We start from the raw sequence: 26,111 nt of genomic DNA on the forward strand, positions 1-26,111 counted from the left end.
TGAGACGGAGAAAAAGCCAACAAAGAGAGGGAAGAGAGTATTACTAACCAGTTACTGGATACAGCAAATATGACAGAGAAACAGAGTTGGGTGATAAGAAGGAATGAGAAAAGAGAGGAAGAAAGTAAGAAAACGAGAAAGAACTGGTAGATGGTGTGGGGAAGAAGAAGACAGGCTGGTGAGAGAAAGGATAGAAAGGAATAAGACAAAAATAAAGACTTCATTTATTCTTGTCTCAGCTACCACATTTTTCCTGCTCAGAGGGTTAGAAAAACAGTCCCTAATTTCTGTGATATGGAATTTCTACAAAAACGTCAAAGTCATGCCCCACGCATTCCTCTTCACTTTTTCTTTTGCTCTCCTCTCTCCAATCATTTTACAATCCTTATTACAGCTTCCCTTCCTTCATGGCACCTCTAGACTTCCTAGTCTAACATTATCAATTATAACCATCCTTTTACTATGATTCCCTCCAATACTTTTCCCACTTATTTACTGAATATTAATTTGCATTTGAAAAGTTGACAGTTGCTTAGAAGAGTTCCTAAGCTACTTTACAGACATAGAGGCTTTGCCTTTCCAGGCAGTCTCCCAAAGTCACTTCCTTTTATTGACCATAGCACCTAAGTATGACAATGAACACAGCTGATGACTCCCTTAGTTTTAGGAAAGCATTCTATACATTCCCAGCCTTCTCTTGAAATTTAGCTAATGATGATATAAAAAATCCTGCAACTTCATTTTGGCCCTCTCCCACTGTATCAAATATCTTAATTTACAAACTACACTTTCAGGGCCCAATAAGCATTATAATCAATCAACACAACTTCTGAATATCTGGCATTTCAAAAATTATACTAGGACATGGTAAAACTCAATTCTATAACCTATAGTACAGTGTAGTATAAGGATACAGTATTCTTGAATACCGGAAAATTGTCTCTAAAATTGAGACTAGGTGCTCATGTCCTTATCAAGTTTATCCCAGAGACTGATATTTGTTTTTAATCTCTACACCTCAGAAAGCAGAGCTACTTATCATGACAACGTCTTTGAGATCATTTTAATTTATTATCATTTACTACTACAAACGTCAACAGTGCTGTAAAAGCAGCAAGTAAATAAAAGTTACCACAAAAACCTACAGTATATCCACAGAATCTGATTTCCTAGATTTATATTTGTGGCAGTAATCAAATATCTCTTAAAGTAGATTGTTAACACATCTCAAATGAGCAGAGACAGTACTTTGCTACATCTTGTCACTTAAATTTATTTCCCTAAAACATGAAGCAGATTTTGCTTAACTGCATCTACTGAAAAAGGGCAAGTAAAGAGGAAATGAGAAACACTTACTGCTCTGGTAGCTTCCCCAAAGTCAATCTTTAGCCGTCCCATGGCTCTTATGATTGCGATGATGGACTGTATAGTATTGCTGTAGACAACAACTTTATATTGTTTACATTCTTCCTCTGAATAGCCATCTTCATGAATGATTCTTTAAAAAAAAGAAAACCACAAATCATTACCATGAAACTAAAATGAAAGACACTATGGACTTGTACACATTTTGAGGAAATGTATCGAACAGTTTTACAAAAGACCATGTTCCAACTTACTTCATCTGTTTCACAATAGTGCTTTTGCCAGATTCTCCAGCACCTGAAAGAAAAGAAAACCAGACTTTGAATTCATCTGTAATCCAGCTCAAAAGTATGAAGTCACATGAGTGATAATTTTAGATTAACAGAAACCACAGGTCCCAGGGAAAACTTTGATGAGGTTTTTCTATCAGGAAAAACTACAAAGCTTCTCCATTAGAGATTTCACACACACACACACACACACAGATATATATTTTTTACTTTCTTCAGCAACCAAATATAATTCATTGAAAGTGTCCCAGTGCCATCTTGATATAACGTGTGTAAAGCAGGCACTCTAAAGGAGATATGGCAACATAAACACCTCTACAAACTCATCATCTACATGAAACATCGTGCATGATACAGGTACTGAATACAGGCAAAAAGGAAATGATTATTTTTTGGCTTATTCACGTTCACTAATTCCTCTGTCTATATCCATGAACCTGAGAAGAAACTTCCATCTTAACAAATCCAATGGTCAATTCTAGGCCATGACTAAAGAGTTCAAAACAGAAGCAGAGGGGGCGTTGTCTCTACCACCTTTCCACTGTATATTCCCTCAAAATCACATTTCCCTCCTCAGCCACCTGGAATCACTTTTATCAGATGGGGCCCCTGAATGCCTTGATATTCCACCTGCACCTCCCTAGTGAACTCTCTCTTACTTCCCAAGATGCCTATCTGACACCACCTCCTCTCTCTCAAACTTTACAAACCCCTTCCCACTCTGACTCAGTTAATGATTCTGCTTCCTTCTTATGGGAAAAAGTAAAGCACTCCGAAAAAATTATCTCATTTTCCTATAACCAAACCCTTCAATCTATCTCAGTTCAGTTCAGTTCAGTTCAGTGGCTCAGTTATGTCCAACTCTTTGTGACACCATGGACTGCAGCACACCAGGCTTCCCTGTCCATCAACTCCCAGAGCTTGCTCAAACTCAAGTCCATCGAGTTGGTGATGCCATCCAACCATTTCATCCTCTGTGGTCCCCTTCTCTTCCTGCCTTCAATCTTTCCCAGCATCAGGGTTTTTTTCAAATGAATCAGTTCTTCCCATCAAGTGGCCAAAGTATTAGAGTTTCAGCTTTGGCATCAATCCTTCCAAAGAATATTCAGGACTGATTTCCTTTAGGATGGACTGTTTGGATCTCCTGGCAGGTCAAGGTACTCTCAAGAGTCTTCTTCAACACCACAGTTCAAAAGCACCAATTCTTCAGTGCTCAGCTTTCTTTGTAGTCCAATTCTCACATCCATACATGACTACTGGAAAAACCATAGCTTTGACTAGACAGACCTTTGTTGGCAAAGTAATGTTTCTGCTTTTTAATATACTGTCTATGTTGGTCATAGCTTTTCTTCCAAGGAGAAAGCGCCTTTTAATTTCGTGGCTGCACTTACCATCTGCACTGATTTTGGAGCCCCCCAAAATAAAGTCTGCCACTGTTTCCATTGTTTCCCCGTCTATTTGCCATGACATGATGGGACCAGATGCCATGATCTTAGTTTTCTGAATGTTGAGCTTTAAACCAACTTTTTACTCTCCTCTTTCACTTTCATCAAGAGGCTCTTTAGTTCTTCTTCGCTTTCTGCCATAAGGGTGGTGTCATCTGCCTATCTGAGGTTATTGATATTTCTCCAGGCAATCCTGACTCCAACTTGTGCTTCATCCAGCCCAGCATTTCTCATGATGTACTCTGCATGTAAGTTAAATAAGCAGGGTGACAATATACAGCCTTGACGTACTCCTTTTCCTATTTGGAACCAGTCTGTTGTTCCATGTCCAGTTCTAACTGTTGCTTCTTGTCCCACATACAGATTTCTCAGGAGGGAGGTCAGGTGGTCTGGTAAACCCATCTCTTGAAGAAGTTTCCACAGTTTGTTTTGATCCACACAAAGGCTTTGGCGTAGTCAATAAAGCAAAAGTAGATGTTTCTCTGGAATGCTCTTGCTTTTTCGATGATGCAGTTTGATGTATGGCAATTTGAACTCTGGTTCCTCTGCCTTTTCTAAATCCAGCTTGAACATCAGGAAGTTCACGGTTCACATACTGTTGAAACCTCCTGGCTTGGAGAATTTTGAGCAGTACTTTGCTAGTGTGTGAGATGAGTAAGGTTGTGCGGTAGTTTGAGCATTCTTTGGCATTGCCTTTCTATGGGATTGGAATGAAAACTGACCTTTCCCAGTCCTATGGCCACTGCTGAGTTTTCCAAATTTGTTGGCATATTGAGTGCAGCACTTTCATAGCCTCATCTTTTAGGATTTGAAATAGCTCAACTGGAATTCCATCACCTCCACTAGCTTTGTTCATAGTGATGCTTTCTAAGGCCCACTTGACTTCACATTTCAGGATGTATGTGAAGAATGTATGGCTCTAGGTGAGTGATCACACCACCGTGGTTATCTGGGTCATGAACATCTTTTCATATAGTTCTTCTGGGTTGGGAAGATCCCCTGGAGAAGGCAATGGCACCCTACTCCAGTACTCTTGCCTGGAGAATCCCATGGACAGAGGAGCCTGGTGGGCTACAGTCCACAGGGTCGCAAAGAGTCGGACACGACTGAGCGACTTCACTTTCACTTTTCTGTGTATTCTTGCCACCTCGTCTATCTGCACCTCCATTAATCTTCTCTACCTTCACCAGTGGATGAACTATCTTAAGACTAACCCCTCCAACTTTGCACTTATCCACCTTATTTTACCTACTCAAGCTCTTGGCTGCTACAATTAGTCCATGTCACTCAAACATCACTGTGTTTTCTCTACCCACTAGTTCACTCTCATCAGTATACAAACTTGCTATTTGACCTTCTATCTTATAATCAATACAAACACACCCCATGCATGCATGCGTACTAAGTCACTTCAGCTGCGTCTAACTCTTGGCGATCCCATGGACTGTAGTCCACTAGGCTCCTCTGTCCATGGGATTCTCCAGGCAAGAATACTGGAGTGAGTTGCCATGCCCTCTTCCAGGGGATCTTTCTCACCCAGGGATCCATGTCTTCTGCATTGGCAGGCAGGTTCTTTACCACTACTGCCACCTGGGAAGTCCCTCAAACACATCCCACTTTCTACCTTTTCTTGACTCCACAAATCTTTCTCTAGCTACCACTTCATTTTCTCTCTTCCTCTCATTCCCAAACCCCTCTATGTTGTCTATATATATATATATATATATATACACATGTTGTCCAGTTCTGTACCCCTAATTCTCCTTAACCTATTCCAATCAGGTGTTTATGCACTACTCAACTGAAACTACTTCTCAATGTCTTCAGTAACTTCCATCTTAACAAATCCAATGGTCAATTCTCAGTCCTCATCTTACTCAAACCCTCAAAAGCAGAATTTGTCCAAGTTGATGACTCTTCCTGAAATATTTTCTTCACTAGGCAGCTACTAGAACCCACACCCTACTGGTCTGACTCCTACCCCACTCCTTCTCAGTGTCTTCCGTCCTGTCTCTGAATTCTAAAGGTTGTATTGCTTCAGGGCTCCTTCCCTGGATGGTTTCTCTACCTACATTCACTTTCTAGGCCATCGCATCTAACCTCCTAGTTTTAAACACCATTCATAAATTGCTAACAGTTAACATCCACTGGGGAGAAGGCAATGGCACCCCACTCCAGTGCTCTTGCCTGGAGAATCCCATGGACGGAGGAGCCTGGTGCGCTGCAGTCCATGGGGTCGCTAGGAGTCGGAGACGACTGAGCGACTTCACTTTCACTTTTCACTTTCATGGTTGGAGAGGGAAATGGCAACCCACTCCAGTGTTCTTGCCTGGAGAGTCCCAGGGACGGGGGAGCCTGTGGGCTGCCGTCTATGGGGTCGCACAGAGTCAAACACAACTGACGCAACTTAGCAGCAGCAGCAGCAACATCCACTGAATACATGCTAGACACTGTTCAAACACTCTGCTTGTGTTAACTTATTTAACCCTCACAATAACCCAGTGACGTACATATTATTACTATCTCCATTTTATAGAGATGTCAAATTCACTTGTCCACCATTACATAGTGAATGCCAAAGTTGAAAACTGCATTTACACAGGATGCTTCCAAACTTCTTGTACACTGCCTCTTTGCTAATGATTCTCAATCTCTGTTCTAAATCCTGGCTTCTAACCTGGACTCCAGGGTCATAAATGTAAATCTCTTACCTGATAATCTCATATTTCTAGTAGACATCTCACAGTGTCCAAAATGAGTTACTGCTTCCCCACCCTTATCCTCAAACCAACCTTGCTCTACCACGTCTTCTCTTCTCAGTAAATGACATCAGCATTTACCCACCTGCTCAGGCCAAAACTGGTGACATGCAGCTAATATACAGATGGACTGTGGGTGCCAGGACAGATATGTGTACTGAATTGGCAGAGCTTAACTTTTAAAAATAAATATAAATATACAGCTCTAACAGTTTCTTCTTGCACCACAATGGATGGTCATGAGCATACTGGAAATCACAGACCTAGTCACTGCAAAAGACTCCAAATGGTCGAATGCTTCAGATCTCACCTTTCCTATGGTCAGTTTTCCACTCAGTAGCGTGAATGAATTTTGTAAAATGTAAATCAGACCTTGTCACAACTCTGTCCACAAACTCTCCTATATTGTCCAATTACACTCAAAATAAAATTCACGGGCAATAAGGCCCAATATGCTCCAGCCCCTGCCTGCTCCTTCACCCTCAATTTCTATTATTCTACACTTTGTTTTCTGCACTTGTCAGACCAGCTTTCTTGCTTTTCCTCCAACATACCAAACTGGTTCTCAATGAGCTAGATCCTGACTCATGATTTTCACATTTACCATTCCTTCTGCCTGGAATAAATTTTTGCAAAATCTTCTGCATCCAGGTTTCTGCTTCCCTCAAAACAGCCTTCCCCAACTAATCTATCAAAACAGCCCCCACTTGATCACATTCTCTCCCTTTACTCTGTTATATTTTACAAACTACCAATCACTTCTTCACATTATTTATTTGTTCATTTCCTGTCTTCTCCACAAAATATAAGCTCCATAAATGTTTACTCATCCTTGTATTCCCAGGGTCTAGAACTGCGCTTGATATAAATCGGTTACATAGGTAAGCAACGTTGAACAGATGAATAACTTTTGTTTTAAAAGCATAATCCTTTATAATACATTGTTAATATTTCTCAACTTTATCAACCAAAACTGGTTAAAATAACATTCAAATCATTTTAAAATTTCAGATATCTACATTTTTACAGAATCAAAAAGAACATTTATATATGGTTTTATCTCTGTTCTTACCACTTAATTGACAATCAGGGGTGGTACTAAAATAGTAACAATCAAGTAGCACACAAAGAACTTTCTTATGGTAGTGAAGAAACTGAAGCTGAACGGTTCTATGAAGACCTCACCTACAAGATCTTCTAGAACTATCACCCAAAAAAGATGTCCTTTTCATTATAGGAGGCTGAAATGCAAAAATCGGAAGTCAAGACATACCTGGAGTAACAGGCAAATTTGGCCTTGGATTACAAAATTAAGCAGGGCAAAGGCTAACAGAGTTTTGCCAAGAGAATACACTCATCATAGCAAACATCTCTTCCAACAACACAAGAGAAGACTCTACACATGGACATCACCAGATGGCCAATACTGAAATCAGGTTGATTATATTCTTTGCAGCCAAAAATGGAGAGGCAAAACAAGACTGGGAGCTGACTGTGGCTCAGATCATGAGCTCCTTATTGTGAAATTCAGACATAAATTGAAGAAAGTAGAGAAAACCACTAGACCATTCAGTTATGACCTAAATCAAATCCCTTTTGATTATACAGTGGAAGTGACAAATAGATTTAAGGGACTAGATCTGATAGAGTGCCTGAAGAACTATGGACAGAGGTTCTGACACTGTGCAGGAGGCAGTAATCAAGACCATCCCCAAGAAAAAGAAATCCAAAAAGGCAAAATGGTTGTCTGAGGAGTCCTCACAAGTAGCTGTGAAAAGAGGAGAAGCAAAAGGCGAAGGAGAAAAGGAAAGATATACCCATCTAAATGCAGAGTTCCAAAGAACAGCAAGGAGAGATGAGAAAGCCTCCCTCGGTGATCAATGCAAAGAAACTGAGGAAAACAATAGAAAGGGAAAGACTAGAGATCTCTTCAAGAAAATCAGAGATACCAAGATAACATTTCATGCAAAGATCGGCACAATAAAGGACAGAAATGGTATGTACCTAACAGAAGCAGAAGATATTAACAAGAGGTGGCAAGAATACACAGAAGACCTATACAAAAAGATCTTCATGACCCAGATAACCACGGTGGTGTGATCACTCACCTAGAGCCAGACATCCTGGAATGTGAAGTCAAGTGGGCCTTAGAAAGCATCACTATGAACAAAGCTAGTGGAGGTGATGGAATTCCAGTTGAGCTATTTCAAATCCTAAAAGATGAGGCTATGAAAGTGCTGCACTCAATATGCCAGCAATTTTGGAAAACTCAGCAGTGGCCATAGGACTGGGAAAGGTCAGTTTTCATTCCAATCCCATAGAAAGGCAATGCCAAAGAATGCTCAAACTACCGCACAACCTTACTCATCTCACACACTAGCAAAGTACTGCTCAAAATTCTCCAAGCCAGGAGGTTTCAACAGTATGTGAACCGTGAACTTCCTGATGTTCAAGCTGGATTTAGAAAAGGCAGAGGAACCAGAGTTCAAATTGCCATACATCAAACTGCATCATCGAAAAAGCAAGAGCATTCCAGAGAAACATCTACTTTTGCTTTATTGACTACGCCAAAGCCTCTGGCTGTTATGGATCAAAACAAACTGTGGAAACTTCTTCAAGAGATGGGAATACCAGACGACCTGACATCCCTCCTGAAAAATCTGTATGTGGGACAAGAAGCAACAGTTAGAACTGGACATGGAACAGCAGACTGGTTCCAAATTGGGAAAGTAGTACATCAAGGCTGTATATTGTCACCCTGCTTATTTAACTTACATGCAGAGTACATCATGAGAAATGCTGGGCTGGATGAAGCACAAGTTGGAGTCAGGATTGCCTGGAGAAATATCAATAACCTCAGATAGGCAGATGACACCACCCTTATGGCAGAAAGCGAAGAAGAACTAAAGAGCCTCTTGATGAAAGTGAAAGAGGAGAGTAAAAAGTTGGTTTAAAGCTCAACATTCAGAAAACTAAGATCATGGCATCTGGTCCCATCATGTCATGGCAAATAGACGGGGAAACAATGGAAACAGTGGCAGACTTTATTTTGGGGGGCTCCAAAATCAGTGCAGATGGTAAGTGCAGCCACGAAATTAAAAGGCGCTTTCTCCTTGGAAGAAAAGCTATGACCAACATAGACAGTATATTAAAAAGCAGAAACATTACTTTGCCAACAAAGGTCTGTCTAGTCAAAGCTATGGTTTTTCCAGTAGTCATGTATGGATGTGAGAGTTGAAATATACAAAGAAGGCTGAGCACTGAAGAATTGGTGCTTTTGAACTGTGGTGTTGAAGAAGACTCTTGAGAGTACCTTGACCTGCCAGGAGATCCAAACAGTCCATCCTAAAGGAAATCAGTCCTGAATATTCCTTGGAAGGACTGATGCTGAAGCTGAAACTCCAATACTTTGGCCACTTGATGGGAAGAACTGATTCATTTGAAAAAACCCTGATGCTGGCAAACATTGAAGGCAGGAAGAATAGGGGATGAAAAAGGATGAAATGGTTGGATATCATCACCAACTCGATGGACATGAGTTTGAGTAGGCCCCAGGAGTTGGGTGATGTAAAGGGAAGCCTGGCATGCTGCATGCAGTCCATGGGATCACAGAGTCGGACACGACTGAGCAACTGAACTGAACTGAACAGCAGTGTTGGAAAGAAGTCATTTTGCCCATGCATATCTAAAAAAACCTTAATGATTTCATTCTGAGGAAGAGAATACAAAAGCATACCAGTTACATTTTATACAGTCTCAGACACACAATTCCTAGATTATCCTATGTTAGCAACAACTACAAAACTATGAAAAGCAGCGATTAATGAAGTAATGTGTACCATTCTATATAATGAAAACAGCATTTCAATCACTGATGTTGGATTATTTTGAGTGAAATAAGTTTATTAATCTCAGAATCAATTTCTACTCATCCCACTAAGTTCTACTCTATGAAGGTGCTGATTTTTTTTAAATGTTGCTCTCTTTCATGTTTTTCCAAAGCTACTCATAAAATGTCAGTTTGTCTTCTCTTTATCATATAACATTATCACACAAGATACAGGTTTTTACCAGGCATCTAGTTCTATTTCTTAAAAGAAAGCACCTCTTACCACAGAACTAAACACAGGATCTGTTTCAGTGGGCATTCCATGGCATTTCATACAAGAAAAGAAAAGAATCACTTTATACCAAGTCTTTGACCCATTCAGTCTCTAGATCACTATGAAAAGCACCACCATCTTAACTTTCTTCCAAGTACGAAATCTAAGAGTCATCTGGAAGCCACTCACCCTTCTCTCTTTACATCAGGCTGTAACAAAATCTTCTTATGCATTTCTCAGATTATTCCTTTCTATTCTTCACATGTCTGAGCCTGCCATTACATCTATTGTATGTTACTGCTATAATTTTCTCAAACTTCTAGCTTAAGGCCCCTCTTCCTTCCTGTCATCTCCAAATGGCTCTATTTTTTTTTTTTAATCAGTTTATCTAATAATTCTCCAAATTCTTATAACATTTTCTATAAGCCTTTTTCTTATTAGTCTGAACTCTACTTTCACTCAACCCTCTGTGCTCCACTGCTTCAAAAGTAAGTTCTCTAGTAACTTCTCATTCTTAGGTTTTCCCTAAACTGCTTTCCTTGTCTCACCTTCTTCCCCCAATATATATGTGGGGTTTGAAACTTCCTAATTTTATCTACATCTTTTTACATATCTTCCTTCAAAATTCATCAAGTTGAAGGAGAGATTCCTTTAACTATGTCCAATCTTCAACAGTAAGGATATAAAGAATGGAGTAGACATAAAGGAATTGCAAAGACAGACTCTGGCTTGGAGCGGAAGGAACTGAAGATGACTTTGTAGGCAGAAGAGGCAGAACTGGGCAGGTGACAGGATATACAGCGGAAAAATCTGAAAGTTTCCAGAGACAGGAAGGAATGGGATAAGTTCGGCTTAAAAAATTTATCCTTATAACAATATTTATCTAAGGGACATCCTATATAAAAAGGAAAAAAGGAGAAAATGAAGACAAATAACTAAGTTAGATGGCTCTGTTCTCAATAAAAGAAGCAAGGCAGTCTGCAGAGAATAAAGGAATAGAATTATTAATAATTTAAAAATCATGTTATAAACTGTCAAACAGAACAAGAAAGAAACATGTGTACAGCTTAGTGCATACAATCACCAACACTGTAAAACCAAAGACAATTTACCAGTACATAGTCTACTGTAAAATCACTGTAATCACCTAAATATATTCTAAATTTTACTTTTAAGGAGCTTCTTGAGAGCAGGTTTCACATCACAGGCCCCCTCTATTTCTTCCCACAACATATACTATATTATGGGTGTGAAAAGTAAGAGGTGGTGATGATTTCTTTGCAGGTTTTCTTTTTTAAGGTCAGTGAATTGCTAGCAAAAACAAATCATTATATATCAGGAAACACATTTAGCTTACATACACACTGATTTTAAAAACCCTGAAAGATGGCTGACGCTCAAAAACACCATGTCACCTGATACCTCTTTTTTTCTTTCACTTTTGACTAAAAGAAAACTTTAAAGTCAACCCAAAGAAGGTACGTAAGTTTATTATGCTTTTTCATATTTGTGTGCCATCAGGTATAATAAATTTCTTCATCTATAAAACAGGGGTCCATAGGAGGTTCTTAAAGCAGTGCCCAGTACATAGTAGGTATTCAATAAATTTTAACTAGCCATTATTTGTGAATGCTGTTTTCTCTGTTCTGAGTACCACCAAGTGATGTTAAGGCCCAAAGAGCTTAACTTAATAAAAACTTGTTGGATATTGGATATTGATGTTGATGTTGATTCAAAATCGCAGTAGACATGGTGTAACTACTTAGCTGCTCTCTCACAACAACAATGCTATAGATAGAACCTGGATTCACACACTTCAACAGCAACTTACAACCTAAAAGCTGCAGCAAACTACATCAAAGCATTAGTCATTTTCTCTGCCCCACCCTGAGGAACAAAGACACTTTCTTCCTTAAATCTATTTGCAGTTCTAGATTCTCCAGTCTGCTATCTCCGCTCCCACACTTCTCACCCATCTGCACCTCTGCAGCTGTTTCTTTCAGCTCCCCCACAGGTCTCTGCACTACTACCTCCTTCTACCTCATATACTAGTAGTTACTCCAGTGGCACCTGGAAAATATCTTTTCCTTTCAAATACTTGTTTCTGGGGAAAAATCATGAAACTTCTAAAAGCCCAGGATTATAGCTGCAGCATAACCCCTTTTCTAGAGGTCTGCACAGCCCCCAGCATGTCACTATTTTTGGATAACCCTCTAGCCAGTGCTAGACCAGATATAGCTCGTGGACTCTCCATAGGCCTCCAAAATCACACTATGGGAACACATGACTGGAACAGGTATAGACAGCATCTCTCCCGCAGCAAATTGAAAGCTTGGTCAGTACATTTTATTTTTCTTTCTAAATTATTCTCACCTTTCATTTACAACTCAGGCACTTAAAAAGATTTTTTTAGTCAAATGCCTTTCTCCAGGTGATCTTCCCAACCCAGGGACTGAACCTGGGTCTCCCCCACGCAGGGAGATTCTTTACCGCCTGAGCCACCAGGGCAGCCACATAGTAACACACTCTATGCAAGAGGAGACTCTGGTGCTAGCTCTGCCGTGACTAGCTTGTGACTGTGGGCAAGTAACCTAATTTAATGCCGAGTTTCCTTATACATAAAAGCTGAAGGATTTTGGCCTCCATGTGCTTTATGGCTGTATGCTAATATTCAATGACTGTATTATAATACTAAAGGCAGACTAACTAATTCTGACACACAGAGGCTTCAAATCAAACCATGGAGCCACATCTTCCTATTAATTCAACAATCCACAGTACTACCATAATACAGTGATCAGCATGTTCTCCAATTATGCACTCTAGTCAAGAAGGAACAAAGAGCAGAAAGAATTAAAGAGCGCAACAACAGTGAGAAGGTAAGAGCTGTCTAGCAGCCAAGCTCCTATAATCATGCTCAAGGATACTCTGTATTTATACAGTCTCAAACTAGAATAACATTCAAGTTGATTACTCTTCATTAAAAAAAAAGTGAATATCTATAACTAAAGAGCACAGATGCACAATTCATGCTATTTCCAATACGATTATCTATTGTGGGAGGGGTCTCATGTTGATGTTTGGCATAAATCAACACAATACTGTAAAGCAATTATCCTTCAATTAAAAATAAATGTTTTAAAAAAGATTATCTATTGTTCATACTGATTCCTTTCTATTAAGGCAAAAGTAGCTAACAGAGTAAAAATTCAGATTAAGGTAAAAAACTGACATTTCATCCAACACGCTTTTCAAGGTAGGACAGTGACAGTGATAGTGACGTCACTCTGTCGTGTCCAACCCTTTGCGACCCCATGGACAGTAGCCAACCAGGCTTCTCCGTCCATGGGATTTTCCGGGCAAGAATACTGGAGTGGGTTGCCATCTCCTTCTCCAGGGGATCTTCCCGACCCAGGGATCGAACCCGGGTCTCCCGCATTGTAGGCAGACGCTTTACCGCCTGAGCCACCAGGGAAGGTCTCAAGGTACGATACTTAACACAAAGACTAGTTTCCAGCTTTCTAACTCAGTAAAAGAAATGGTTAGCAAAATTACAGATGGGGAAAACGTCACAGAACAAACAAAAATTGTTATTCTGCCTTTGAAACAAACAAACAAAAAACCACAAACATATCTTGCATTGCCTGGCACTGCTAGACACTGTGACTTCAAAGACAAATAAGTTTAGAAATTTTGGTCTTAAAGGAGAAGTTAGATCTATTTTTCTTGTGAAATTAACAAGTTTCCTTAACCTAAAACATAATTTTTTCACCTAGCTCTCTGTCCCTCCAAGCATGCCAGTCTTCTGCATTTAAACATTCTTGAAAATACTATTCAATTCAATCTCAACTCTTTGCTGAAGCCTCCCCTATTCCCTCTGAACACAGTCAATTAATACTCCCTGCTCTGATGGCTGGCACAGATTATTTCCTTTCAGCATCAGCCCTAGAGGTTAATTTCCAAAATTAAGCCTCAAACTGTCCTTCCCAGTCACATCAACTCATTTTATCTCTAGCCAGCTCTGGATACTCAATAAGAAAAAATTTTTTGACTTTCTTTCCAGCTCCTAATCTCATAAACTGCTAATGGGTTTTTCTTGATTTTGATTAAAATGGTAATGAAACTTTTTGGTACAACCTGAAAATCCTTCCACATCTATGTAATTCTCCTTCAAAGTGACTCTGACCAGGTTCAATCTGATCCTACATAGGCTAATGTCAAACACCAGAACACTAATACTTGAACAAATTATTTTAATTATTTGAGTTGGGGTCTGTTTAGTATTCCACTAGCCCTAAACTCAAAAGCACGCTCCTCGAAAGCACAAAAGCACTGCCTTCTTTTTGTGTCCCTATCCCCAATCTAGAGCACATTGTAGGACAGAGTAGACACATAATAACTGTGGGGGAAATGGCTTGAGTTTCTGTGAGATTCAGTGGTTGCCTAATCAACATTTTGCGAATGCCAGTTGCGATAGATGGAATTTTCAATGTGGGCAGTTAACAGAAACAGGACATTTCCACTCCTCTGCTATCTTTAGTCAGCCCACACCCACTCGTGGTTACGTCTTCAACTCTCACCTCACAACTATATTTGACAATAAATTTGGACTCACTCACAAGTCTCCTATTCTCCCTGAGCTGTACTTAGGCCCTCAGTCATGACCGACTCTTTGCGACCCCATGGACTGTAACCCACCAGGCTCCTCTGTCCATGGGATTCTCCAGGCAAGAATACTGGAGTGGGTTGCCATGCCCTCCTCCAGAGGATCTTCCCAATCCACAGATCAAACCCAGGTCTCCTGCATTGCAGGCAGATTCTTTACCATCTGAGCCACCAGGGAAGCCCCTATTCTCCCTATTCCCCTCTAAACTTTATTCTCAAACCCTGTTCCAGCTCTCTTATACCCAATATCCGCTTCAGTGAAATTAACTGCTATCCATCTGTCCTGTCCACTCTATATCCAATACCTGAAAGAGTGTAAGAAATGTTATGAGTGCTTATTACATATTTGTTCACTGAATGAATGAAAGAATGAATGAATATCTTAACAATAAAAGATGGCAGTGAGTTGTGACTAGGACAAAGATAAAGGGTCTCCTCTCTGAGAAAGATTTTTCCAGGAAGTAACTATATACCAATCACCAAAGAGACTAAAAGTGCACTATTTTTATTAAACTTAATTGATATATTAAGAGTACCTGCCTGCCCATAACCTCTTCTGGAGACATCCCTATTTCATTTGGGGGTTGGGGACTACAGGATCTGGGCCATGGCCCTCCCTAAGACTGGATAATCAGTAAATACCTCACACAGGACCCACCCAGTCACAGGCTGACAGAAGACCTACACCCTGTGTGACCTAGCTCCAAAAGATGAGTGTGTTAATGTTAGTCGCTCAGTCGTGCCCAACTCTTTGCGACCCCATGGACTGCAGCCCACTAGGCTCCTCTGTCCATGAGATTTTCCAGGCAAAGATACTGGAGTGGGTTGCCATTTCCTTCTCCAACTCAGGGATCGAACCTGGGTCTTCTGCACTGCAGGCAGATTCTTTACCGACTGAGCTACAAGGGAAGCCCTGTCTGAACCATAGCCACTCTATTTTGACTTTTTAACTGTCAAATTTTTCTTAATAGCCAAAGCAGATGTCACCATTAATGACGTCAGTGTTTCTCTAGGTATAAGAAGATGCAAGAATTGGAACTCATAAAATCTTTTCCTGAAAGGATCTAACTATCTGAAGGCCTGTTCTGCCAGTTTTTCCCAGAGCACAGAGTGCCTCATTTATGATTTTCACCCTGAACTCCTTTCATGGGCCTTTCAAGGCCATGGCAGTGGCCATGACTATATTTCATGACCATTTTATCCCATGGTGCTGAGAATGTCCATTCTCAGGTTTGGCAAAGATTTTGTTGATAGACCACTCAAAGTGCCTTACTGGAGTGAGTGAGTGAAGTCGCTCAGTCGTATCCGACTCTGCAATCCCATGGACTGTATAGCCTACCAGGCTCCTCCGTCCATGGGATTTTCCAGCCAAGAATACTGGAGTGGGTTGCTGTTTCAACCAATCAATTATTGAAGGACTCTGCACTAGAAGACACAGAAAAAGTCATCCTAAACTACAAGGTCACAATGTGTGAAAACTAAGACTACCATTATAGCACATCAATACCATAAAGATATGTTAGTCGCTCAGTCGTGTCTGACTCTTTGCAACACCATGGACTGCAGCCTGCCAGGCTCCTCTGTCCATGGAATTTTCCAGGCAAGAAGACTAGAGTGCGTTGCCATTCCCTTTTCCGGGGGATTGTCCTGACCCAGGGATCAAACCCAGGTCTCCTGCACTGGAGGCAGATTCTTTACCATCTGAGACGTGAGGAAGTCCCCCCATAAAGGAAAGGATTCAGAAAGCTGGTCTGGAGAGAAAACAGTATAAACAAATGCACACAAAGACTCAGAGATGTCCTGAGAGAGAGACTGCACAAAAGAAGACACTAAAAATAACTGAGGGAAGAGAGAATGTATGGGACCAAGGAGACAAAGGAGAGAGGCAGACACAAAGGAGAATCAGTAAGGACAAAGTAAAAAGAGGCAGAAATAGTGAATAATGAAGACAGTGAGAAAGAAACAGAATAAAGGCAGACAATAGATGGCCAATGCCAATACTGCTTCAGTTTCTGCAGCCTGATTCTTCAGCTCTTCCTGCACTTTCATAAATCTATCTCTAGTTTAACAGTAATTCCCCTCTTCAACTCTAAGCTAGTTTGAGTGAGTTTTCTATCCCTTCTGACCCAACAAAACAAAACCACCATGACCACCGCTTTGAATGGAACTGGCTTAAACCCCTTTTCTGGCCTTTAAACCTTTTTAAGTTGCTTCAATTAAATACTGAATGTAAGAAGAGATATTTATGACATGTGCGAGACAAAACAAATAATGTGTACCTATCACTCAATATAAAAAGTTAAACATTACCAGTTATCTGAAGTTACCTATGTGTCTCCTCCCAGTATCAATTACTTTTTCATTAAATATTTCTAGAAGGTAAATACGCAATAAGGGATGGGGAGAATTTTTTTTAAATCTCTAACAACCAAGATATGTCTGGCTTACACAGTGGTGTAGGGTTTGTTCAGCTTCACATCTTTCATGGACTGGATCCTATCATTTTACAAGCCGCATTATAAACCACAAAGTAGCAAGTTAACGTTCATAAACCACCTAAATGGGGACAAAATATTAAAAAAAAAAAAAAAAAAAAGATGCAGCTCACTTAGCCAAGTAGCTCTCCTCAAAATATTTTCACTTGAGAATATGAACAGTGTTACTAAAGATCATGTGTTTTCTTTGGACAAGTCAATTAAAAGGGGGAAGTAGGCTCTCTTCTTCACTTTTATGAAATATAACAAGTGTGCTTAAGGGATCAGTCATTTGCAAGCAAGAAGGGGGTTCATTTTCTGACTGCTGCAATGTTCTAATCCTGGCTTCTGGTGAGTAACTTTCCTTTTATTTCTTTGAAAGCAGAGCAACATAAAGTCACTGTAGTGCTAAGGCTAAATTACATGGTATGTACATGTGACCTGACTGAAAATTATTTTTAAATAGGCACATTTCTTACCAGCTAGCTCTGCCTCAAAATTTTCTTGTGAGACAGAAATGTGAAATACACATTTAACCCACACAAATAATTCATAGCAGTGATGTCCTACAAAGTTAACTGTAATGTTACATCCATTCATCAAATTTTCACATTTAAAAATACTAGAATCATATCGCTACCTAAGTCTCAAACATTGATGGCAGCATACAGCACTTTTCTAAATGCCTATTTAATTGAATGCAAATGCCAACTTTAAAAATTCACCAGTAACAAAATATAAATTCAGTTGTCTACAATTTCAATTCAGTTTCAATTCAAATTCAGTTATACATCCCTATGGATGTCTACAATTTCAATTTCCTTTACCATATAAATGCTCACCAATGCTGTAAGTCAAAACCCCCAAAAGTGGGTTCATACATGTATTTCTTTCTACTAACCTTTATTACAGCATGAATTAGTAGCAGTATGGCAAAAAAGAGAGGTAATAAAAGGAAAGGAGAATGCAAAGTCTCTAGATGATTTCCCCCAAATTCTATCTATATTTATCTTTACCTAGGGGCTTCCTTGGTGGCTCAGTGGTAAAGAATCCACCCATAATGCAGGAGATGCATTTTGATCCCTGGGTCTGGAAGATCCCCTGGAGAAGGAAATGGCAACCCACTCCAGTATTCTTGCCCAGGAAATCCCATGGACAGAACAGCCTGGCTGGCTACAGTCCACGGGGTCACAAAGTTGAACTAAACAACAACAAATCTTTATCTACTTAGCTACAGTAAAATGTAGCTTTTTAAAATACAGCTAGTAAAAATTCAAATCAATACTCTCCAAATGCCCTGTATACCTTTCCAGCCTTACCTCCTACACTCCTCCCATGCCAACCCTTTACTCCAGGGCAAATCTATTTGCTCATTCATATTTCTGAGTCTTTGTACATACTATTCCCTCTGCCTGGATGTGCTTCTCTCTACTCTCTGCCTTAAGAGTTTCTATTTATCCTTCAAAGTCTATCTCAAATGTCACCTCGGAGAGAACTTCCCTGATATGTCTCTCCCTTCTCCCAAAACGGGCTATTTTTTCTATAACAGCATTCCATTACCACTGTTTACTTGTGTATCTCCACAACTTGAACTGCTTAAGAGTTTTGTCTATTTCTCATTTATATCTCCAGGCTAGCAAAGTACCTGTGTACACATAAGACAATCAGATACCTAATCATAAATAAGTCAATAAACAAGCCTCCTTCTGAACACTGAAAACCAAAAAGCTTAAAAAAAAGTAACCTTGACTAAATGCAATGTAGTGTCCTGAACTGGATCGTGCAGCAGAAAAAGAACATTCATGGAAAAACTGCTGAACTTCAAATAAAGTGTGAAGTTAACATTAATGCATCAACATTAATCTCTTAGTTCTGACAAATAAACCACAGCTATGTAACACATCAACACTAAAGAAGATCAAGCAAAAACTACACAGGAACTCCCTGCATTATTTCTGCAGCTTTCCTACAAACCTAAAATTATTCCCAAACAAAAAGCTTACTAATAAACTTTTAAGTAGTCTAGAAAAAGTTGAAAACTACAAAATCAATGAGAACATGAATGTGGACTTCAATTACAACTGTAATAAAAATAAAAGAGTAAGAAACACACGTGTCTTCTTAGATATAGACAAATAAAGGAAATTATTTTCAATAATCTGAAATGAGCCTAAACGTGAAGAATTATTAATGCTGCAAAATGGTAAAAAAAAAAAAAAAGGACTTACATCATTAAACTGAAGTAGTTCAATTTTTATTTTCAGAAATACATACATAACTCAATATTAAAATAACTTGCACAGAAAGGTTAAGACTGTGCCATCACGTCACATACATCAGAACTACAATATCTACATAAATCATTGTAGTATTTATATCATTACTTCAAACCAAGTCCTGTTCTGAAGTTAACAATTCCCATGTTCTAACTGCAGTAAATAGAGGGGGAAATGTTCTATTAAAGGTATCTCACTCTAAAACAATCTTTGTGTAATTTACAGTAATTTGTAAAACATAACTTCAAGGTCCGGGGCAAAATTCATTTCCTCATTAGTTCAAAAGCAGTGACTAAAGAGGAGCTTTGCTGCTCCTCAACTGATTTTAAAATATTTTTAACCTAATGATTCTAAAATTATATTGGTAAGTTCCAAGGTCATATCTAAGTATAAAATACTATCCATTAAATAAAACCTATAAAAACTAGAGATTTCAATACATGACTAAAACAGAAATCCAAATACAATGTTTAAAGATAACATGTTCCTAAGTTCTCAGAATTCAATGGAATACTACTTTACTTTTAAAATCCAACTTGAAAGGATAAAGGAAATTTTGAGTATTTAGCCAAGTGTAGATAGGTTGCATGATCAATCACTACAGGAAGATTAATTACAATATGACAAGAATCAAGTTATACTGCTCATTTTTAAAGAGGTCTGATTTAAATGGTCCCTGTTTTACAAGTGTAATAAGTGTTAACAGCAGGCCACGTGAATAAAAGCAGGAAATACAAGAACAATTTAAATATACAAATAGTATATGTTTCAATCCTGGTGAGACATGCCTGTCATGCCAGCTATAGATTTATACAAGCAGCTAAAAAAATAGGACACCGTCTACTTTTAAGCAATGAAAATTTTTTGAGGTGTAAAATACTAACAACACTCAAAAAACTTAAGACTTTTATATGATTATTAAAACATTTACCTATCTGAGATACAGACATGTGACTATAGCAAAAAAACAGTAACAGGACAATGTATCTCAGCTAATCCTTAGAAGTCTTAAACTTTAAATATCTTCTAAGTTAAACTCAGAAATCAAAGGAAACTCATGTCTAAAGACTGTATCTGGGAACTCCCTGGCAGTCCACTGGTTAGGACTCTGCGCTTTCAGTGCCATGGGCCCTGGTTCAATCCCTGGTTGGAAACGAAGATCCCATAAGCTGTGCGGCACATCCAAAAGGAAAACAAAAGACTGTATCCTCCTGAAAATTGTTTCAAAGATCACCCAGGCCATTATTCAGGTACAAATCAAACAAATTTGGTCTTTCTGGTATCCTTTCTTTGCTTGGTTCTTATCAGATATGTTCATTTCTGTTAGCACTTAATAGCAATACATCAAAAATAGTGTATTCTATTTACATACAGTGCTGCATCAAAACTGGAACAATTAAACAGTGATCCTAACACTGTTATTCAGTTCAAGAAGCTTGAATTACAGAAATGACACGGAGGGTTGCTACATAGGTAAAACAATAGCCTGGATAGATAAAAGTTTAAAGATAACTCTAACTTGCCCAACACTTATAAAGAATTAGACAAAATGAAGATAATTAAAATAGGTAGGAAAATCAAATACTAGAAGAATTTATTTATATCCTCTTGAATATTTACATACAAGTACTTCGTGAATTTATGTCTTTCAAGTTTTAAACTTGTTTTTAACTATCTTCCTAAACAGCTTTATTATGTTACACTACTTTCAATCAGACTCAAGAAAAAGAGAAATAACACAAATATAGCCTTCTTAATAACTTGCTAAAATATTCCATCTAGTTGACAATATTAATTTCACAGACAAGGGACCCCTGAGGCTGGACCTCACTGTACAGAAAAAGGAAAATGAAGCTCAGAGATGAGGACTGCTCTTCCAGTTTTCAGTCTCTGCCCTACATTACATGCTATCTCCTATTTCTCAATTGAGTTACTAGTCCAAATAGACGGATTTTATGAGTGCTAGTCTACTGTATTCTGTTGACTACAAGACAAATGTTTTTAATTTTTATTGGAGTATAGTTGCTTTACAATGTTGGGTTAGTTTCTTCTGTACAGCAAAGTGAATCAGCGGGACATATACATATCCCTTCTTTTGTGGATTTCCTTTCTTTTCATTTAAGTCACCACAGAGCACTGAGTAGAGTTCTCTGAGTTACACAGCAGGCTCTCATTAGTTATCTATTTTATACATAATATCAATAGGGTATATATGTCAATCTCAATCTCCCAATTCATCCTACCCTATGGACTTCTCAGGTGGCTCAGTGATAAAGAATCTCCTGCCAAGCAGGAGGTGCCTGCTTCAATCTCTGGGTCAGGAAGATCCCCCAGACAAGGAAATGGCAACCCACTCCAGTATTCTTGCCTGGGAAATCCCATGGACAAAGGAGCCTGGTGGACTACAGTCCACGGGGTTGCAGAGAGTCAGACGGGACTTTCACGAAGAGTCAGACAGGACTAGCAACTAAACAGCAACAACAACATACCACAAACTGGTAATCTGAACAAATTTAGCATCCACTGCTCTAGACAATTCTTATAAGACCCATGTTTTAATTTTTTGGTCTTTACTGCTAATATTCTAGCTCCTGAATACTTAAAGCATATCTTCCTTCCCATTTCTCCTAACAAGCCCCACTTCCAAATAAAACCAAACAGAAGGAGAAGACACGGCATGGATAACTAAAATCTAAGAGCAATCTCTTTACCAAATGTTTTTACCTACTCTCTAACAAAAACCTCTAAGCAAGGTTATTAACAAGGAGAAAAATGGTCCATTTTCCCTCCTCCCTTAGCTCTGAACAATTTTCTGGTGCTCATAAAAATAATAGAGGGGGGAAAAAAATAATAATAGAGGGAAAAGTTAGCCAGGAAAAAGTAGGGACAATGATGCATAGATTCTGAACTGATTATATGCATTTAAGAAAATTAATTCCTGAATTAAAAATCAAAGGTAGGACTTCCCTGGTGGTCCAGAGGTTAAGAATCTGCCTGCCAATGCAGGGGACACAGGTTTGATCCCTGGTCCAGGAAGATTCCACATATCATGGGGCAATTAAGCCTGTGTGCCACAGCCATTGAGCCTGCGCTCCACAGTGAGAAGCTTGTGAACTGCAACCAGAGAGCAGTCTCCATTCTCCACGACTAAAGAAAGCCCACGCTCAGCCATGAAAACCCAGCACAGCCAAAAATAAAAATAAAAATAAATAAATAAATAAAAATCAAAGGTAATTAAATTCAAGTGATATTAACTACTCTGGTTGGATGTGTTGCTGTTTTGTTTGGCCCTGCCATACACCATGTAGGATCTTAGTTCCTCTACCAGGGATTGAACTCAACCCCCCTACAGCTGAAAAGAAAATCTCTGAGTTGGATATGTTGATAATGGGAGCTTAAAATCTTGCATCTACCTGAAGTTGAATTTAATTACATCTCCCAACTACACAAAATGACAACCTGATGTTGAAAATTAGCAGCCATGCTCTTGTGAATTAAAGAAAAACTAAACAATGATATGTTTAGCTCTTCAATTCATCTCATTCCATTAAGTTCAGCTTACATTTAATGAGTGTCTACTAGCTAGGCATTCAGTTCATTTCAGTCGCTCAGTCGTGTCCGACTCTTTGCTAGGCATTATCTTCTATTAAACATTAACTCTCTAGTCAAGCCTTTTTAATAGAGAACTTGGCCCACCTAATCCCTGAAAGGGTCAGCCTTATGAAACTCATGATACCCCACAACCCTGCCATATTCCCACCACAGGTAGGCACCTGAAAGGGATGGGCCAATCTGATATTCTTTTCCAGGAACCCAGAATGAGAATCCTGGGAACCTGAGTCAGACGATATGAAGTACCTGAACTACCAGATTAGGCAGTGTGTGAGCCAGAGGTATCACAGTAAGTCAAAATTGAAGACTTGGGGAAGGGAAGTAGGAGCAAAGAGGTCCTGAGTGAGCAGAGAAAGCTGATCTGAAGAGGTGACTTACCAACAAAGCAGAGCAAGTGACCAGTCTCTAGGAGAAATGGGGGGAGGGGACATGTATTACATTCCACATGCATTCAACCTGCTTGTATTTCATTTCTTATCTATCCTTGGATGTCTGATGCCTATAAAGTTGCCTACTGTGTCTTTTCAACAAAGACCTCCTTGACTGGAACAAGTATGAATGAGTTTCTTACAGGCAAAACACCTTAGCATTATATTAGGTGCTGCAGCAGATATAAAGATATAAAAACACCAAGTTCACTCAGCCCTCAAAGGCCATACATAGTTAGGAGCTGTTAAGTTTACAAATAACCATAATATAAGGTAGATGATAACATAAAAAGTACTATGAGGTTTCAAAAAGAGGGATACATCATATCCAATTCAGAACATCAAAAAGGTTTCATGGAGGAAAGGAAACTAAAATAGTAATCATAACAGATGGTGCTTGGAATTAAAAAAATGTATTTACTAAGAAAAATATAATGTTGGAGACATCAGTCGAGTCAAAACATAAAAAATCATTTTACTGGTTCAGGAAATACAAAAATCTGGTTAACAACTGAGTCACAGAACTTGGCAACTGACTGATTATATGGATGAGAGCAAGCCAGGAGTTAAAAAAAAAAAAAAGTTTCGTTTTCAGGGTAGGTGATTTTGAGAATGACAATCCCAGAACAGAAAGGTTCACAGGAGGTGGATTTGGGGAAGAGAAGTGAAGAGGGGAGGCAAGTTCTGTACTGGATATACTGACTTGAGGCAAGTGGCAGTGAGCAGTTCATTAATCACTGGGGAACTGTAGAAAGAGAAGCCCTCTAAAGCACAGAAAACGGTTTTCTCAAAATTCCAAGTAAAAAACCTTTAGAGAAAAGAGGTAAAAGATTTTTCAGTGTCTAGGTTTTTCCTTTGCATTTTGAATGTCCCATTTTTGCCCAGCTACTGATGTTCCGGGTCCAAAGATGACACACTTTAAGGAGGTTAGGCAGTATCATAGAAGAACTTGATGAAAATATGGTTCTTCTCTCCAGAAAACCCCATGTAACCACAAATACTGCTAACAATTTTATAAAGTTTATGGATCTTCTGAAGCCCTAAGGAGTACACACACCCCAGGTTTTTTGTTTGTTTTTTTAAAAAAGGCATGATGTGAAAGACCCTGTGGAAGGAGAGAGTGGGTTGGAAGAAAAAGAGGAAATATCTGCAGGGACTCATCCACTCCCTTTTCCCTTCCAAGCAACTAGAGCATGAAGCAGCACACCATGGCGCAGAGGCAGAGTGACGAGCACAGAGCTCAAGGTCTGCGGTTTTACCAACCATCTGTAAGAGAATGAACTACTTTTATCAGAGATATCTGCCCCCAAACTAAAAGATTTTTAGTAGTAGTCTAACGCTGGGCTGGAGGAAGCACAAGCTGGAATCAAGACTGCCGGGAGAAATATCAATAACCTCAGATATGCAGATAGCACCACCCTTATGGCAGAAAGTGAAGAGGAACTAAAGAGCCTCTTGATGAAAGTGAAAGAGGAGAGTAAAAAGTTGGCTTAAAGCTCAACATTCAGAAAACGAAGATCATGGCATCTGGTCCTATCACTTCACGGCAAATAGATGGGGAAAGAGTGGAAACAGTGGAAACAGTGTCAGACTTTATTTTTCTGGGCTCCAAAATCACTGCAGATGGTGATTGCAGCCATGAAATTAAAAGACACTCCTTGGAAGGAAAGTTATGACCAACCTAGATAGCATATTCAAAAGCAGAGACATTACTTTGTCAACAATGGTCCATCTAGTCAAGGCTATGGTTTTTCCAGTGGTCATGTATGGATGTGAGAGTTGGACTGTGAAGAAAGCTGAGTGTGGAAGAATTGATGCTTTTGAACTGTGGTGTTGGAGAAGACTCTTGAGAGTCCCTTGGACTGCAAGGAGATCCAACCAGTCCAACCTAAAGGAGATCAGTCCTGGGTGTTCACTGGAAGGACTGATGTTGAAGCTGAAGCTCCAATACTGGCCACCTGATGCGAAGAGCTGACTCATTTGAAAAGACCCTGATGCTGGGAAAGATTGAGGGCAGGAGGAGAGGGGACAACAGAGGATGAGATGGTTGGACAGCATCACCGACTCGATGGACATGGGTTTGGGTGGACTCCAGGAGTTGATGATGGACAGGGAGACCTGGCGTGCTGTGGTTCATGGGGTCGCAAAGAGTTGGACACGACTGAGCGACTTTAACTAACTAACTAATACTCTGCATGCAACTTAATTTTTGCCCTGCCACTACCAGCAAAATCCTAGAGAAGAAAGCATTAACCTCATTTTGTGTAACAATTCTTTCTCAAGGTCTGCTAAGGGGAACTATCAAGAAATGGATCGAGATAGCACAGGAGTAGATCATTCAATAACCCACAAAACTAAAAGATAATGTTGAATTCCTTCTACCACAAAAGAGTTGTATTAAAATTCTTTGAAGGTCTTTGAAAAGGGTTCATTAATATTTGAAAAATAATCAAATATCTGTCTGAAGCACCCTTGAAAAAAGCAACTAAAATGATGTTTTCCAATCATTGAAATAACAGAAGTCACCAATTAGTATTTATTTGCTAAACAGTTTACATATATTATCTCATTTGAACTTTAGAAATAAGTATCACATCCCCACTTTATATGTGAAAATAAGATTCCTAGGGTTAAGTTACATGCTCTGGGTCTCACAGCTAGTAAATGGAGGTGGGAATTAAATTCAGTTTTATG

At 39.3% G+C, this 26,111-nt stretch overlaps 2 protein-coding genes across 3 annotated transcripts in view; both read right to left on the bottom strand.

Annotated features, from left to right (window-relative positions):
- The window catches only part of GNAI3 (G protein subunit alpha i3), a 44,710-nt gene that overhangs the window by 15,244 nt on the left and 3,355 nt on the right, over nucleotides 1–26,111 (bottom strand). Inside the window, exons 2-3 of the mRNA XM_006052191.4 lie at nucleotides 1,620–1,662; nucleotides 1,357–1,498 (exon numbers count right to left, since the gene is read on the bottom strand). Of these exons, the coding sequence (XP_006052253.1) occupies nucleotides 1,357–1,498; nucleotides 1,620–1,662 (185 nt within the window). The remainder of the gene's footprint in view (nucleotides 1–1,356; nucleotides 1,499–1,619; nucleotides 1,663–26,111) is intronic.
- Nucleotides 1,620–26,111, bottom strand: part of GPR61 (G protein-coupled receptor 61) — a 37,380-nt gene continuing 12,888 nt past the window's right edge. For both annotated transcript variants that reach the window (XM_044944586.2, XM_044944585.2), the window contains one exon: nucleotides 1,620–1,662. The gene's annotated coding sequence lies outside the window, so the exon portion shown is untranslated. The remainder of the gene's footprint in view (nucleotides 1,663–26,111) is intronic.

The sequence above is a fragment of the Bubalus bubalis genome, chromosome 6 (genome assembly GCF_019923935.1).
Source record: "Bubalus bubalis isolate 160015118507 breed Murrah chromosome 6, NDDB_SH_1, whole genome shotgun sequence".
Taxonomy (NCBI): domain Eukaryota; kingdom Metazoa; phylum Chordata; class Mammalia; order Artiodactyla; family Bovidae; genus Bubalus; species Bubalus bubalis.